Source organism: Lottia gigantea (genome assembly GCF_000327385.1).
Source record: "Lottia gigantea unplaced genomic scaffold LOTGIsca_12, whole genome shotgun sequence".
Classification (NCBI taxonomy): domain Eukaryota; kingdom Metazoa; phylum Mollusca; class Gastropoda; family Lottiidae; genus Lottia; species Lottia gigantea.
The window spans coordinates 501,172-515,618 of NW_008707225.1; the positions used below are offsets into that span (position 1 = coordinate 501,172).

At 33.2% G+C, this 14,447-nt stretch overlaps 2 protein-coding genes across 2 annotated transcripts; one reads left to right on the plus strand and one right to left on the minus strand.

Moving 5' to 3' along the window:
- Positions 1-5,791: 5,791 nt before the first annotated feature.
- Positions 5,792-6,733, plus strand: LOTGIDRAFT_156728 (hypothetical protein; the record flags this gene model as incomplete). The annotated part of the gene is made up of 1 exon (XM_009048005.1): positions 5,792-6,733. One exon carries the CDS (start codon positions 5,792-5,794, stop codon positions 6,731-6,733), a length of 942 nt encoding a protein of 313 aa, XP_009046253.1.
- A 2,950-nt stretch (positions 6,734-9,683) lies between these two features.
- On the minus strand, positions 9,684-13,330 carry LOTGIDRAFT_230330 (hypothetical protein; the record flags this gene model as incomplete). The annotated part of the gene is made up of 4 exons (XM_009048006.1): positions 13,278-13,330; positions 12,040-12,246; positions 11,520-11,726; positions 9,684-10,735 (listed from the first exon to the last, which is right to left on the minus strand). The coding sequence occupies exons 2-4, from the start codon at positions 12,182-12,184 to the stop codon at positions 9,684-9,686; spliced, it is 1,404 nt and encodes a 467-aa protein (XP_009046254.1). The 5' UTR covers positions 12,185-12,246; positions 13,278-13,330.
- Positions 13,331-14,447: the final 1,117 nt, after the last annotated feature.

Genomic DNA, 14,447 nt, shown 5'->3' on the forward strand with positions numbered 1-14,447 from the left:
AGAAACATTTTTTATTTTTTATTTTTTATTCATAGAGCCAATTTGCTTTTAAGATAGTCTTGATATTAATATCGTATAATTTCAGCTGGATGTCGACATGTTTACAGCAAATGATCTAAAGTATAACAACCTATAACATTACTAACCTCTACTAAAGACTAATATCAAATACATTCAATAACTGTATTATTACTGATCTCTTCTATAGACTACAGTCAAATACAGTCAATATCTGTATCATTACTGACCTTTACTATAGACTGGAGTCAAATACAATCTATAACTGTATCATTACTGACCTCTATTAGAGTTTTACTGGAGTCAAATACAATACTGAAACTTAAAATGTCATAAAAAATTACACATGCTTCTCATATTGTTTGTGCTATCAAATTTCAAAGTTAGCAGTAGAGAGGATTCATGCGTTTTTCCGCGTTCTCCGAACCCTCGCACTTAGCCGATGTCTTTAAAGGCATGTTCTTTTTATTGAAACTTGAATGGTTATTGAAATACTGTATGTTATGTTTTCAATTATACTGAACAAATATCTGGGTTGATAGAAGATTAGTCTATATTCCAATATCAAAAAGTACATCGTCTATTAATGGAGGAATTATTTTAACACCCTACTTGCTTGAAATGACTTTAAAGAAATTGGTTCACAAGGAAATAAATTGAAAATGCCGCCAGTTGGCCATAAATCTTTAGAGTACAATTTCGTAAGAGGAAACGGTTTTGTGTCAGCCATTTTTTCCCGATCAGTTTTCTTTTTAACACGGCCATTAACACTAAAGGCCATATGCAGCGCTCGTACTTTACCTAAACTTTGACTAAAGTTAGACTTAAGTCGAACTTAAGGTATGCACCGGTCGATCTTTACGAAAGTGGTGCTTAAATTTGACTATTAGCCAAAGTTCAACTTTAGTCAAGGTAAGAGCGCTGCATACGGCCCTAAGAGATAAGTATTACATACATATTGCCTTAACGTTGGGACTTTACATTTGTAGGATAAACTGTGTTCTGATTCGTTAATCCCTCCCGGCGCTTTGATAGAAGAAAAAAGCTGAATAGATTTTTGCTTATGAATTACCTGCTAAAACCGGTTAAACTTTTCAGTTCCACATTTACTATCGAAATGAAGCAGCCCGTGATGACCAATGAGGACACTATTGCAAATGGTCGATTATTAGTTGAATACATCCTTGGTTGAGATGTATCATAGGAATTTTTTAACTTTAAAATACTCTGTTGTTAGTTAAGTTTGTCGTTGAAAGTGATCCAGGTTGGCGATCATTCAACCGCTGCTCTGACAAAATCTTACTTGTTGGTTACACTCTGTATAACAATGTGCGTTGTGAAGCCAAGTCAGTGTGTTTTCATGTTTGTTTGGAATCTTTAACCTACACCTTATCTTATTCCAAGACATTATTTCAGCGCAGAAATGCAGGAAAGCAAGCTGAAGATTCGTGTATCTCTGTAAATGTTTTTGTAAATGCTCTTCGCATCAATTTACTTTTAGTTTCAAGAGACATGCATTTTTACTTTGAATAAATGTGTTAGTTACATCCTATTGATCAAAGAAATACTCAATGGTACAGGCTTAATAGTCTTATACATTTTTAACGTGAAGATAATATCAATGATTAAATTATATCAAACCACTTCAAGTTTCATCATTATTACCATATCGCTCATGAAAGCCGTTAAAGAAATTGTTGTTCTGAACAATACAAATAAAATTGTAAATTACCGAGCACAATTTTTGAAAGTTAGTTAGTTAAGAAAACTGAAAAATGTCTCTTTGGCTATATACTTCTTTTGTCTGATAATTACACTCTTCTACCCCTAGATCAAAGATTTCTAGCCCCTTCCACTAAAAACAGAAAAACTCTTTTCTTACTTATTCCCTGAAGCATTCGTATAATAGCAGCCAAGCTCCGTACTTATTTATTCCCTAAAGCATTCGTATAATAGCAGCCAAGCTCTGTACTTATTTATTCCCTAAAGCATTTGTATAATAGCAGCCAAGCTCTGTACTTATTTATTCCCTAAAGCATTCGTATGTATAATAGCAGCCAAGCCCTGTACATGTACTTATTTATTCCCTAAAGCATTCGGATATATAATAGCAGCCAAGCCCTGTACATGTACTTATTTATTCCCTAAAGCATTCGTATAGATAATAGCAGCCAAGCTCTGTACTTATTTATTTCCCTAAAGCATTCGTATATATAATAGCAGCCACGCCCTGTACATGTACTTATTTATTCCCTAAAGCCTTCGTATATATAATAGCAGCCAAGCCCTGTACATGTACTTATTTATTCCCTAAAGCATTCGTATATATAATAGCAGCCAAACTCTGTACTTATTTCTTCTCTAAAGCATTCGTATATATAATAGCAGTCAAGTTCTGTACTTATTTATTCCCTAAAGCATCCGTATATATAATAGCAGTCAAGTTCTGTACTTATTCATTCCCTAAAGCATTCGTATATATAATAGCAGTCAAGTTCTGTACTTATTCATTCCCTAAAGCATTCGTATATATAATAGCAGCCAAGCCCTGTACATGTGCTTATTTATTCCCTAAAGCATTCGTATATATAATAGCAGCCAAGCCCTGTACATGTACTTATATATTCCCTAAAGCATTCGTATATATAATATCAGCCAAGCTCTGTACATAAACTTATTTATTCCCTAAAGCATTCGTATATATAATAGCAGCCAAGCCCTGTACATGTACTTATTTATTCCCTGAAGCATTCGTATATATAATAGCAGCCAAGCCCTGTACATGTACTTATATATTCCCTAAAACATTCGTATATATAATAGCAGCCAAGCCCTGCACATGTACTTATTTATTCCCTAAAGAATTCGTATATTTATTAGCAGCCATACTCCGTACTTATTTATTCTCTAAAGCATTCGTATATAATAGCAGTCATACTCCGTACTTATTTATTCTCTAAAGCATTCGTATATATAATAGCAGCCAAGCCCTGTACTTTGTTATTCCCTAAAGCATTCGTATGTTTAATAGTAGTAGAGCTCTTTCAAAATTGCGACCAAGCGAAATCGATCTGAAATGGTGCCAAAAGTAATTATGTAGGTCCTCATTTGGCGCTTTTTTTATGTAAAAAAATGGTTTTCACATGGAACTTGAAAATTAACATAAAGCACACTATATAAACACACGCCATATGTTCGCTATTTTTGGGAGCTGATTTGGGTCTTGAATATGGTAACTGGTCTTCAAAAATCTACTACTGTACTAGTACTTCATGAATATCGCATAGTCCATTCAAATATAACTATAAATTTCACTTTTATTTTTATATAAATCTTTTCTGTATAATCGAGTCGTCATCTAAACTTTCAAACGAGGATAATTCTGGACACACATGGATTTGAAGACTAAAATTTCGACGGTGAGCTGTGAACACCATTAATTTTAGAGGCTAAGGTACGATTGCTCAAACGGATGGCGAATGTGTCCCTCACAGGTCAATGATTCATTGTATCGTATCATATGCTGTCAGCTATTCTGACACGGAAGCTAAGATGGAGCTCCAACATTGGCATCATACGATGAACAACTTTTTCTAAAAACTTAAATATTGAAATTACAAAAAATTACAAGACCGTCTTTGTTCTGGTTGTCAGTGTGTCTCTAACTGTTTGTGAAAATAACAATTGTGTTAATTCTTTGACGTATCACTTTAAAATAATCTCATTGAAAGAGGCGGCAAAATGTGGAAAATGTATTTTTTCAAGAAAAAAAGCTATGCTATCATGTTCGAAAAGCACGACAAAATGTTGTAACACAAGCGTGCATTATCAAATAAAAGTTGGCAATATAGGCAGCGATCTAGTATAAAAGTAGTCCGAAATACCTGCCGCTATTCCATTCTCTGAGTTTTGATAACACGTCTTACACATGGGGTACGGACAGTTGCTCATCGGACAAGTATTTTAACAAAGAAATGAAAAGATACCAGACTGCTTTGACATGGAATAGTTTTAATTGTGTAATCTGTAGACTTAACTAAGGAAGAGGTTGGTTTGTATGCTGGTATATAGACATATTATCATTTTATACTATCAACAATTCTTATTATTATCACAATTCCAAGATTAGCCATTATTATTTGAATACAGGTCATAAATATTCTACATCCTTAAAATCACTAGAATTACCTTTCTTTTATGTTTCTTTTCCATATTTTACATTTCCTATATCGGAAGCTGAAACATAATTATCATAATAAGACGAAGTTGGGGATATTAATAATCCGATTTCCCTATGGTTGAAATGATATATAAATATCATTGCAATACGGTATATAGACTTTGGGTTTCTTCCCCATCAAATAAATATCACCACAAAGACCGAAATATATTCTATGAAAAGTTCTGAGATGAAGTACAGATCAATTAAGGCGGAGCATCTCGTATCTTTTTTAAAAAAGAAAAAACAAACATTGTTATAATTGTCATAAACAAAGTTCGGGTTAAAACACATCCCTTTTAAAGGGGTGTGTTTATTATATCGAAGAAGAGTTTTTCACCAGTTTCTTTTACCAAATATATGAATATAACATACGGTGGAAGATGGATGCTATACGTGAAGTTTTCTGATTTAGATTATTTTATCCTAAAATAAACAAAACGACCTTTTACAGACTCAAAATTCTTATCTGATGTTTTTATAAAGATATTACATGAAATGCGGAAGTTTGAAGGAAGAAATTCTTGAAATTTGGGAGTAAGTGCTGTGAACATCAACAAGGATAACTAATGCTTTAGTTTCGTGGTGTTAATTATTGGAAATATATTTTGCTGTTGGGAACAGGTAGTTTCACTGAATTACCAATGGTGATTAGGTTAAAAGGTATAATTTAGATAAGGTTGTACGCCCGACATAGTATCCGTTATACAACCAGACTGTGCTGTTCTTAAAGTACCCATGTTAAATTCTGAAATATAGAAATGCAGGGAAATTCAGAAAAATTTAATGCACTTGAAAGACAGTCGCTATACAAAAGATACTTTAAGACAATCGTTTAATTGTGTGTTGTTCCGTAACTGTCGATTTGAAATGCTGATTACGAAGGATTGAAACATTTTGTGACTTACATGCACATTTCAATGTTATTGTGAGGAGTAACTTGGTTTATGAAAATGTCGGGCTATACATCAGGAATAGTACTTAAAAGGACGTAGAGCTATCTCGTACAGCAAACAATTCTTTCAATCTTTACTGGTGTGATCTATCATGTTTTGAAATAAAGATTACGCAATGTAAATGGTTGGCTGACAAAAATATAAACATCTGAATACCAGCATGTCTGAAACTCCTGTGAAATATGACTTGCAGCGATTGCTGGCGACAATATAACTTACTCAACTAAGTGACCGCATTATACCCGTTTATGTTGATTGACTGAATTCCAATGTTGTTTTACATGCTACTGGTATGTCATAATACGTAATTTGTAATGTCATTGACATACCCTTATTTTTACTACGATATTCTCTGTAAATTGATTAGAAAAATAACATCATGACAGAAATATGATAACAATTTAACATGTGCTAATTTAAATACTGGTGAGCTATGATTAATCAGTTTAGATTGACCATGTACACTAACACTACCATGGATAATATTACCAACAATCCAGAGCTCACTACTTTAGAGCAGTTCAAGTTGTATTGGGTTGCTAATTACATCAACAGATATTATCTATGGGTCATCTTTGCCATTGGATTTCCAGGCAATATGGCAAGTATTATTACAATTCTACGAATGCCGCCGTTAACATCATCAACAGCTTACATTGCTGTTCTGGCGGCTGGTGATAATTTTGCTTTGATAACCAAACTTGTACTACATCAACTAACAAAACACGATGTGATTGGTGTTTGGGGCTGTAGACTCTTATACTATTTAGGATCATTTTCTATAATGTATGTCAATTGGATTTTAGTCGCTATGACCGTCGAACGTTTTATTGCTATCTGGTTTCCTTTGAAAGTTGTGAACTATTGCAACTGGAAAAACGCCTGTTACGCGATGACTGGTGTTGCAGTGGTGCTACTGTTAGCTAACCTTCAATTTCTGTGGTCTCAAACACAATCTTCCGACGGGAAAGGAGATATTCATTGTAAATTTCAAACAGAGTATGAAACGTTTATATATCTTTACTGGTACTGGATTGACGGAGCTCTATATGCCATTGTACCGTGTATTTTATTGTTTGTGTTTAACTTTCTGATTATATTTGGTATACGAAAATCAACAAGGATTCAAGAAGGTTTGATTCATAACAAATCACGACATACGACGGAAACAATGAAACAGCAACGTCAGATTACTATTATGCTAGTGGTTGTTTCTGTTGTGTTTGTATTATTAATATTACCAAATTGTTTATTCTTTATTATCAAAGCCTATTGGATCTACACACCAAACTCATACGAACATGTTATTTTCCTGCTTACAGAGCAACTTATTTTTGTTTTAGCGGATAGTAATCACGCCGTTAACTTTTACTTGTATTTTCTAAGTGGTAAAAAATTTCGCAAACGTTTTTTTGACACTATTTTCTGTAGGCATATTGCTCGTCGCACATCAACTGAGTTTAAACGATCAAGTAACAACGACAGCACTGGCACATCAAACTCTTTTTCTCCGTTACATAGACATCAAACTTCTTTCTGATAAAATGATGTATGTGTAAAAGGGATACTGGTCTTAAACAGAATTAATCAAGCACTAATTAACTTTTCATGGTGGACTCATTTGGTAGTGTTCCGCATAAGGTTCTTATTCAACGGTTGATATCCGATATAAGTACTCTATCAAAAATGGATAGGCTACCATTTGTCCCGACTCGAGGAAGAGAGATCAATGACGCTCAGCTAGTGTTTCTGTTCTTATGGTCTCAAGTATGGATAAAACAAGTACCTGCAATGTAGCTTTATTTTGTGGTGTATCGCGGATGATCGTGCATTATGATTCAACTAGCCTTCTGTGTTCTCACCATTAGTAGGGGTTTTGTATCTTGTAATCTTGTGTAAATATTTTAAACTTTTGCCTATAAATATTATTTTTTTTCTAAACGTGAATAGTGTCGAGACAATCACACAAGTTATGAGATGTACGATAGGAATATGGATACAAAATCGCAACAAAACATATTATAAGATACACTACAGATTCCATAGCATGTTCATGATCGGTTGTTCCAGCTTTCCGTATTGGACATGTTCACCCTTACCAAATATATTATAACCAATGTTTTATATGCTAGTAATATACTCCAATGTAGAATTGAAATAAAATCTTTACGTTGACATTTGTGTAAATTGCTGTTGGTAATTGTGTAAATTACTGTTGGTAATTTCAGCCACTCGATTCGAAGTCATTTAAAATATTTTAATTCAGGGGAGACAATAATATTTTAGATATTTTCATTCTTTCATCATGCTTTCTCTATCATTCCATGCTTCATGTATCTAAAATATTTCACCGTCTTTCGGCCTTCAGTCCCATGCTCTCTTCTTCCTACCAAGTTATTCTGTCTGTCCTCTCAAACTTTGTAATTTCATAATGATATTTTGCATGAAGGGTTACTGAAAATGACCTGTATGTATAGGTCATTGGTCGAAAGTTTGTTAATAAGTCTAATAATGATCGTGGTACGAGGAAGGAAAGTCAGAGTACTGCGTCATTATTAGACGTATTGACAAGCTTGAGATCATCAACCAACTCAAAATACAGTTCACAAACAATTACATCTACTCAGGCACGTGCTATAATATAGGTCACATGAGATCCAATCACAGGCTTTAACAATACAAGCAATCTTTCAAAATGTCCGGTCGGGAAAATAACAACAAAAAATATACCTGTTCGAGTTACATACTATTATTTTCTTATTGCATTGTCGTTCATTTCATTATAAATGATATGGATATGGATTAAAATGGATATTTTACTTATTTAATTTCGTATATCTGGAATTTGAATATGTATGTCTACAGGTCAGTTTTTTCCCTTTCCCGTATGGTTCATTCAGGTATTTTAGAATCAAAATACAAGATTCATGTCCAGTGGCATTGCAAAGATTTCATTAACGGAGCGAGCATCCGAGGCCCTCGGCTCCCCTTTCTGGATTTAATAGGGCGGAGAATTTGTAATGGCCCCTAAATGCACCTCTGTCATGTCATATACGGCATCGTTTCGTGATTTACATTTTGCATTTTTAAATTTTAAAAGCAATTAGTGACAAGGATGACCGAGCTATTGCAATTATTATTCCCCTCCTGGCTGTATCAAATTTTATGAAGAGATTTTAGTGCTTTATTTCTGACAAAATAAGAATTATTATGACCAGCGTTCACAAACTATTTGAAGCCAAGCCAATCGTGAACACAATTATATAACAGGTCACATTTACTTGGCAAAGGACCAATGGTCCAATATTTAGACTCATGGCCTGTATTTTAAAAAATTCACTGTATTCAATGCATTCATTATTAAAATAAAATAGCATAGAAAAACATCAGTTTATCATAATGTTGACTTTTGATGATATTGTAATCACCATCAGAGAAAACGTTGTAGTAAATAGACACAAAAACAGACAGACTTCCAGTGAAAAACTGTTTATTAAATAAACTTCTCCCACCACACTGTAAGAATTGCACCGTCCTACCTCAGCATGGCATGAATTGAATATTGAATAAACATACGTTACTGTGCAGCTTGAGTCTTAATATAATATTCATTAAAAATAAAATTTTGATTATTCAAACATTAAATTAATATCAAATAAAATTCATATTAAAAGCTATGAAATGTATCCATGTGGTAACGAGCTGTCAAACACATATTGCAGTGGCGGAGCCAAAGAGAGAGAGAGAGAGGGGGGCGGCATTTTTTTAATAAATTTTTTGTCTGAGGTCCTTATAATATCACTGTTTTTTAACATTTAATACTGAAATCGTATCTTTGCCCGAATATACTATCCTATAACTGTATTTTTTAATTAAGATCGTATCACAATATTGTCCTTAAATAATATTTCATGATTCATATCATTTGAGAATTGAAATCACTGCCCGAATGTCATGTCCTGTAAAAATATTTTTTGAAAATTGCTGCTCGAAGCCTTTCAGCGGCATTCCGCTTTTTTGTAAAACACTTTCATTACCAAAAATATCGTAAATTATACCTAAATATATTTCTAAAGTATGCTATGTATGTATATCTATGTATCTACTTGATAAAACTGAATTTGTTTTAAAGGGTTAATTAAAAACGGAGAGTACTAATAGTTTGACCTAGTTTTGCTTTATATGGCTCGATATTATTAGTTGGAACTTTAGAATATAAGTAGGAGACATATTTCCTTAAATCCGTACAGTAGTTTTTTTAACAGCTTCCAAAAAGCATAACGAACTTACGTAATTTAAAGTTTTGGAGTTAAAAACTTAACAACTGAAGTTTTTTAGCTAAAATTTTCAGATACGTTAAAATTTGTCGTCCTTCACAAAAGCGGTGACCCCGTTAACTCAGGTATGGGAAGGAAGGTAGGAACACGTTGTAGTAAGATTACCTTTAAGAAGATATAATCATACAAACTAACATTACGTTAGAATACTATCTATAATATTTGATTGTATTTCTCTCTATATCGCTGTCTTATATCAAGAATTGCCGACAGTGCTATGGAAATTAATCCTAAAACCGCCATTAAAATATATCCATAAATAGTGCAATCTTTACCATAGCAATAGATATTGTCTGACCTTACTCTAGAGTCATAGAGAAAACCAAATATAGCTTGGCCCCCTAAACCTGCAACCCCAGCTAACATCAGCAGCAAGCCCCAGTTTCGACCAAAATCACGTATACCGAACATTTCACTAACAATAGTTGGTACCAAAGACCATAGTGTACCAATACCAAATGCAGTTATTATTACACTACAGATCACTCCTGCAAGATAGGTTCCGAAAAACACATACACCAACTCAGATGCAGTGAAAAAAACACATCCTATCACTAAAAGAGTCAAACGTGGAATCTTGCCCTTAATTTTATCTGAAACCGGACCAATGAGAAAGCTTATGATGGTATTTACTATGGGCATCACTAATAATAAGGTATTATCAAAATGGTTTAATCCAACAGACTTGGTTAGCACTGTTAAATTATTAGTATTTACCAAGGATAAAATTGCAGCAGACATAAAAGTGTAGGCCAACAGATGAAAACTGGGATCCTTTAACAACAATATGAATTTTATAGAATCATCTTTTCTTTCTTCTGTATTTTTCTTGGATCCTTCAATGCTATTTACAGCGGAATCCATACCAGATTGTACATGGTTAGAATCGGTACTATTCTCTACAGTGTATGCACTTTTAGTTTCTGGTCCTTGTAGTTTAGATAGATCATGTAAACAAACTATACACATTGCATTCATTACTATAAATAAAATAGCAAAGAAAAACATCAGTTTATCATAATGTTGATTTTTGACGATATTGTAATCACCATCAGAAAAAACGTTGTAGTAAATAGACACAAAAACAGACGGACTTCCAGTGAAAAACGCGTTTAATAAACTTATCACTTTTCCTCGATGTTTAGCAGGGAAATTAATAGCATTTGTATTCAATGCTGCCATGTAACTAAATAAGGAACCAAAGCCTAAAAAAAAATGTAAAAAATGGTTGAAAATTTATTCGTCAGTTTAATATCATCCTGCCTGGTTCTAACATCATCATAATCTCGATGACTTCGATTACTGATATACATGTCAAAAATTGTGCCAATATCAATTTCAAAATTGCATTACGATCTCGTTTCAGAAATATACAGTTATTGTTGACGTCAGTTACTGAAATGTTCAGACATCTGGTTGACGTTTGAAAGAGATGTTATCAGTTTTAAAAGTGCTGCACAATCTACTTGAATTCAGATAGAAAAAATACACAGATTTGGTTGCCGTAAGTTACAGAAAATGCTCAGGTTATGTCATGTTGGTGTCAGTTACAGAAATAGAGATCAAATTGACGTCAGTAACAGAAATGTACAGATGGACGTCTATCAAGAAATGCTAAGATATCTCGTTGACGTCAGTTACAGGCATTCAGGTTTTGTCGACGTCAGTTACAGGCATTCCGGTTTTGTTGATGTCTGTTGCATAGACATACAGGTTTTGTTGACGTCAGATACTTCTGAGAATCCAAAGAGATCAGTCTCAGAAATGCAGAATCAGTTTGTATTCAAGGATCATGTAGACCTTTCATTTTTTTTAAATGTGATATTTGAGCATAATCTTCATAAGTTTGATATAATATTGAAACTAATAAATAATGAAAATTTTAATTCTGAAACTAATTTCAAGACTTGTCTACTTGCCACACGATGTGACGAATGAAAAACGAACGTGACTTACTTGTATAATATCATTATGTATTATGTAACCTACCTGCTAAATAGAAATAAAAGGCCATCAACCCTGATCGAGGTTCGTAAAACTTCACAGATTTCGTTGTACTCCATATTAGGAAATAAGATCCACCGGATATGATTAGCCCAATACCGGAAGTTAAATGTGGACCAAACTTATCAAAAATCATTCCTGGTAAAAATCCAGTTCCAAGTCCAAGATTTAGACATGATGACAATAACTCAACTGAAATAGAAACGGTGAATATCAGTTAAAGTAAACGGCAGTTTTTTGTACAAAATATTTTTTGATGTAAAAATGTAATAATATTTAAATAATACTGTTTCACTTTGCATTAAACTACAAGATTTAAGCCCGTTATTTTCGAAAATTTCACATCCTCTCTTGAATGCTTTCGAAAAAAACAATTTACGATGGCCCCCCTCCAATCCAAAGTTTTGTAGCGACATTTCAGATTTGGGGAGAAGTCAAGGCACATGAAGTATTTTTGTCAGATTCATTTCTGCGAAAACGATAATGACTTCGGCATAAATCTCACCTTCCGTTTGTGTATAGTTAAATGTTTCCTTGATGGCATTTTGATACGCACTGAATACAAACAGTGACCCACTGGTAAATTTAGCAATACAGCCAACAACTAATCCTAAATATTTCAAAAATGTATACCAGTTGCCTTGATCCATGTCTGCAGTTCTACATCACAAACTATCTAAGCACATATTTAAATACCTACGGTTAGATAGTTCTGAAATTAACAAATTATGGCATAAAAATATAATTCATATTCTTAGGTTTTTTTGCAAATCTGTATTGAGAAAGAAACGCAATGTCTAAATCTGAATCTTTCATAACACGTTAACATAATATTGTATAAGTGTATAATTCATCTTGAAGAGTGAGCACGAGATGGTACCATCTAAAAGTTGATGAAAACTTGTACGATCATCACGAAGATTTAAAGGCATAATTCTTGTCAACTTAAGGTGCCCTCACACCATAGCGATTATCAGTTGCGTACGGTTGCGAACGATGAAAGTCATGAGTTTCGAACGCAACTCACTATTCAGTTACATGGAGTGTTTTGTTCAAGATTTTGACCGCTATTCTTATTCGCAACAATGCGCAACTGGAGATAACAAATTATTTACACTGTTATAATAGTGCTATTTAAATCAATTATAGGGCGATATAGATATTAAACAGAACCTGCTGTTATTAATCATAGTTCGCTGTGTAAAAGGCCTTGCTCATAGATATCAGGCATAGGAAATACTTTCATCAAGGTAGCTAGGCAGGCAAAGAAACAAACGTGTAATTTTCTAATATTTTGTTTATCAGCTATCCGTATATACTTTTCAGAATTAAAATACATCTTCTGAAAAACGTATCACAGTATTCTAGGATCTTGCTCTCTGGCCCGTCTGCTAGAACCATTAAGTCAAAATCAATCAAGGCCAATGTCTTCTAAAATGTCCCACGAACGTTTAAAAGGATCAAGGTTCAACTCGTGGCTATAAGATTTCGATTTTGATAAAGTTTACCTTTGAACAATTTGTACCATTCCACTACGTTTGCTATGATATACCGTGTTTCATCACAAGTGTTTCAGAATAAAATAATGGCAATGAAATAATACAAATACGCTCACAAGCTGTTACCTTTCATATGGGTAAAAATTTATACTGACATTTTCTTGTCTTTTCGACCATGACGGGTACATACATAATGTTTTAAGCTTTAGACCTATAATGTTATATATTGAAGAAAAACTCTTACCGTCCACAACTACTGTCAGTTTATGTTAACATTGGAATTCAACCACGGACTGTCCACCTAATTCGGACTATCTACTATCTCTCATCACGTGGAAATTAATATCAAAGTATATATATATATATATATATATATATATATATATATATATATAGTTGATAAAATGTGGTGGCCGTTATTTCCAAACTTTATGTGTCAATATGTGAAATGAAATTTGCATTGTAAAACGTTTGAATTTCAATCTTTGAATTAAAAGACGACAAATTCCAGTATATTTTTATCGTCAAGGTTTTTGTGTATATTGTAACGATTTAAAACAGAAACACTATATATTTTCAGGTAGGCTATATAGTGTCAGTATAAAACGGTGACGGTGAAACTAATTACGCCTACCATTTATTCTACTTCTAATTCAACTAAACTGTTAATTTTGATTCATTTTGCTGAACTATACCAAATTATTTTATCAATACAATAAATCAATCTACTGTTGAAATTCGTGTTACTCTTGAGTTTCACGCGGTGCTATCTTCAGACAGAACCCCGGTCATTCGACTGGCTTGTTTCAGGTTATGCTGTAATATTTCTTTGTCAATCCTCAATTAATGCACCGAGGGCTGGGCTGTCATATAATAAAATATTAAAGTGTCAATCCAATCTGTACATAGGCCCAATCATTAAGCGATTGAATCTTCGGGTTGAGTATCAATTTTAAAAAAAACATTTTAAAATGTATTTCGCATAACATAACATAAACGATGCATTACATCTAGTAGTGTTCTTTTTTGCAAACTTTCACTGTAGCACGAAAATAACGTAGATATATAAAAAAAACAAACAAAAATATATACCTGAACAGTTTTATATTATTTTTGCTATAATATAATATGCTAGCTAGCTTTGACACAAGTGACCCCAGTGAATTGTTATCTTGATAATTGATATTTAAGAAATAGAAATTTAATTTTAAAATGACTGCGACGCTTGGTCTTTCATGATTGTCAAATTTCTTGGTAGTCTATGCAGAAAAGAGAAAAGTGTCACTTTTGAGTTGAAGTTTTTTGTCTATCTGTGATATTATCTTTAATAGAAATTTTTTTTAAATTCATGGACATTAACTCGTTGTCTACCTTGCTAGTATTTTTCATGACCAGAATAATGACACAAACAGTG